This window comes from Camelina sativa, chromosome 16 (genome assembly GCF_000633955.1).
Source record: "Camelina sativa cultivar DH55 chromosome 16, Cs, whole genome shotgun sequence".
In the NCBI taxonomy this organism is placed as follows: domain Eukaryota; kingdom Viridiplantae; phylum Streptophyta; class Magnoliopsida; order Brassicales; family Brassicaceae; genus Camelina; species Camelina sativa.
In genome coordinates this window covers 4,322,856-4,326,876 of record NC_025700.1, presented here as the reverse complement: position 1 = coordinate 4,326,876, position 4,021 = coordinate 4,322,856, and the positions used below count along the sequence as shown (strand labels likewise).

Below are 4,021 nucleotides of genomic sequence, written 5' to 3'. Positions count from 1 at the left end.
AGCTCTTAACTTGTTTGGTGAGATGAGATATCTCGGTATTGCATTGGATAGAGTTTCTTACAATACATTGCTTTCGATATATACTAAAGTTGGTAGATCTGAAGAAGCTTTGGATATTTTGAGAGAAATGGCATCTGTTGGGATTAAGAAGGATGTTGTGACTTATAATGCTCTTCTTGGAGGATATGGGAAACAAGGAAAATATGATGAAGTAAAAAAAGTGTTCACTGAGATGAAGCGAGAGCACGTGTTGCCTAATCTACTGACTTATTCAACATTGATCGATGGGTACTCGAAAGGGGGTTTGTATAAAGAGGCAATGGAGATATTTAGGGAGTTTAAGAGCGCCGGTTTAAGAGCTGATGTTGTTTTGTACAGTGCGTTGATTGATGCATTGTGCAAGAATGGGTTGGTGGGTTCTGCTGTATCTTTGATCGATGAGATGACAAAGGAAGGAATTAGTCCGAACGTTGTAACTTACAATTCCATAATCGATGCCTTTGGTCGTTCTGTAACTACGGAAAGATCAGCTGATTATAGCAATGGTGGAGCCAATAACTTAGAAGTTGGAACTTTGGCTTTCTCTTCTTCTGCTCTAAGTGAATTGACTGAAACAGAGGGTAATCGGGTTATACAGTTATTTGGGCAGTTAACAAGTGAGACTAATAACCGAATGACGAAAGATTGTAAGGAGGGTATGCAGGAGCTCTCATGTATATTGGAAGTTTTCCGCAAAATGCATCAGCTGGAAATTAAACCAAATGTAGTAACCTTTTCAGCGATTCTGAATGCTTGCAGGTTTGTCTCTCTTTTGGATCCTCTTTTTGAAGTTAGCGAGTGAAAGATATAACCCAATTATTAGGGCTATCCTAGATTACCGATGTGTGGTTTTGCTTTTTGGTGACGATTCTTATTTTGTTGACATGTTTGTGTCCAATGTAGTCGCTGTAACTCATTTGAAGATGCATCAATGCTGTTAGAGGAGCTCAGGCTGTTTGATAATAAGGTATATGGTGTTGTTCATGGACTTCTCATGGGAGAGAGAGAGAATGTATGGCTCCAAGCTCAGAGTTTATTTGACAGAGTAAATGAGATGGATGGTTCGACTGCTTCTGCCTTCTACAACGCTCTAACGGACATGCTCTGGCACTTTGGTCAGGTAAAATCACACTAAAATATTAGAGGCCAAATTATGTAACCGTATTTTTTTGTGTGTAACAAAGGCTTATTATTGGGAACCTTTTGCTATAGAAACGAGGTGCAGAACTGGTTGCACTTGAAGGAAGATCTAGGCAAGTGTGGGAGAACGTGTGGTCTGATTCTTGCTTGGACTTACACCTCATGTCTTCTGGAGCTGCACGCGCAATGGTCCATGCGTGGCTACTAAACATACGCTCCATTGTCTATGAAGGTCATGAGTTACCGAAAGTCTTGAGGTAAGCTACAAAGAGCTCTTTTGTTTAACTATCAACTTAAACTGGCCTATGCAAGAGCTACCTGGAACTTTTCATTTTATGGTTGCTTCCTAGAACTCCATCAGGGCCAAAGAGTATTTAGTCCAATTTCCTCCTTTTAGAAAATCTGATATGCAGCATGTCGTGGATAGTGGATACTATGTTTTCTTGTGATATAGGTTTATTAAGTTTTGGTCGTGCATATGGTTGTCTTTCAAGATACTCCTTTATGTGGTGTGGTCTTGTTTTGAATATCTTTCGTGATCCTTAACTCTAATCACTATCCGGGGTTGGTTCAAAACTTGTGATGTATTATTATTAACTGTTTTTGGTGTGGCAGCATTCTTACTGGTTGGGGAAAACATAGCAAAGTGGTTGGAGATGGAGCATTAAGACGAGCGGTTGAAGTACTTCTGAGGGGAATGGATGCACCGTTCCACCTGTCGAAATGCAACATGGGACGGTTCATATCAAGCGGGTCGGTGGTAGCAACATGGCTGCGTGAATCAGCGACACTGAAACTCTTGATCCTCCATGACCACATAACGACCACAACAGCTGCTAGTACAACAATGAAATTAAAAGACCAACAACGTGAACAGACGTCGCTGACTCTGCAGCCTCTTCTCTTGTAGCTTTAGTGTGATGTAATAACAATGTATGATTATTCAAGTGTATTAGGACCATCGGTCTGGTCCTAACAACAATGTTTGGCTTTTGTGCTAATACTATTGTAACAAATAACTCAATTAATTATGTGAAAGTTTGCTTTTCTCTTCACATCTTTATATAACCAAACAAATCATGAATCATTTTTTAATATTAATCTCGAGATTTATCCAAGAATTGTTGGTTCTCAATAAACAGGAAAAGAAGTGGTAATTGAACAGGGTTATTGAAATAGGGGCGTTTCGTGATCCCTAGCTGGTTTTAGGGAAAACTGAACAGGGGGAACCAATGTTTTAACGACCGCACCGGAAGGCCAACCGGACTGCCTTCTGGGTCATCGGGTCAACCGGGTTCGACCGCGGGTCAATTGGTTATGATTTGTTTACTATATATATAGAAATTATATAGTTTTATATAATACTTAAATAAAAATAATCATACCATAGTTAACAAAATGAACTACATTTTCTGAACCGACCATACCCACAAGTTCAGCAAACAGGTTGCATAAATTCTCAACACTTGCATAGATATCAGAAGCATCAACTGACTTGAGAAATGTAATTCCTTTAGGACAATAAACTAAGAAATTAACCAGCGGTCTTTGTCTTGTGTCCTTCCATCCATCTGCCATAAGAGTACATCCAGTAGTAGCCCAACTATTCCTAAACTTATCAATGATCAAAGAAACTTGCACCTTAGCATCACGCAACAAGCCAACACGTGGAGCATGGTATGAAGGCCCCACATATCCATGACCCATACTTGCTACCTAATTAATCATAGGCTGGAAAAATGGAGAATTCACAGCATTCATTTGAATACAAGCATCATAAAACCACAATGCAATAGACATGTCCACATCATGTATTCTCTCTTTACTTTGCATACACGCTTTTATAGTAGGTTGGGTCGGATCATGCACACCTCTTTTAAAATATTCATGTAGATCAATACCTTTTTTCTTCCTCTTTTGACTTGGACGAACATCACTTTCGATATCATCTCCATCACCATCTTGAATTTCAGGACCGTCGTTCATATAATCCAAAACAGTCTGCTTCTTCTTCTTGTTCTCAACTTCTTTTAATGCGTTCAATATCTTAAATCGCACATCTCCTGGAATCTGCGAACACGCATCTGTATTCCCTTTCACGCCAACAAGGTGTTGTTTCATCCTATTAATTCCACCTCCTAACTTTTTTTTGTGACAAAATGAGCATTCCAAAACCGTTTTCCCTCTTGAATCAGTTGATTTAATAACATAGGACCAAGCTATATCACTTTTTCCTCGGAGTGAACGGTTTGCGGCTGCTATTTCTTCATAGTCTTCCTCTGTGTCCATTACTTGTAAAATACACAAAAGAAGAAAAAAACAGATTTCAGACATAATACAATAACAAATTCTTAAAAGATGCACAACACATGAGGATCAGTTATTTATAATACAAGTATACAACTTAATCGATTGCTAAATATGCAAACATGATGATGAATTAATGATTAACTATGATAGTTTAATACTATATTTGATTATGCAGATTAAAAAACAGAGCCACGATTATGAAAAAAGTATTATGCTAATGTCGAAAATCTAGTAATGATGGAGATCACAAACAAAAAAAATCAAAAGAAAAGAGAGAATGAAAACCAACTGTTTGCTGTGAGAAGAGGAGATGAGGACGGTCAGAGAAGATGAAGGGAAGAGCGACCAGAGGTTCGTGAACTGAAAGTCTGAAACCCTATATCGAATAGATAAGATATTCTTTAACCAACTGTTTGTTTTTTGTGGGTTTTACCGATTTTATGATCCCCAGTTATTAGCAGTAGATCTAAACCGGAGAACTGTCTGGGTCACGGGTCAACCGGTCGAACCGGCCGGTCCGATCCGGTCGTGA

At 38.8% G+C, this 4,021-nt stretch overlaps 1 protein-coding gene across 1 annotated transcript in view; it reads left to right on the top strand.

The window, feature by feature from the left end:
* LOC104749722 (pentatricopeptide repeat-containing protein At2g31400, chloroplastic) overlaps positions 1–2,234 on the top strand; it is a 10,847-nt gene extending 8,613 nt beyond the window's left edge. Inside the window, exons 2-5 of the mRNA XM_010471403.2 lie at positions 18–798; positions 943–1,159; positions 1,252–1,436; positions 1,795–2,234. Of these exons, the coding sequence (XP_010469705.1) occupies positions 18–798; positions 943–1,159; positions 1,252–1,436; positions 1,795–2,089 (1,478 nt within the window). The 3' untranslated portion in view covers positions 2,090–2,234. The remainder of the gene's footprint in view (positions 1–17; positions 799–942; positions 1,160–1,251; positions 1,437–1,794) is intronic.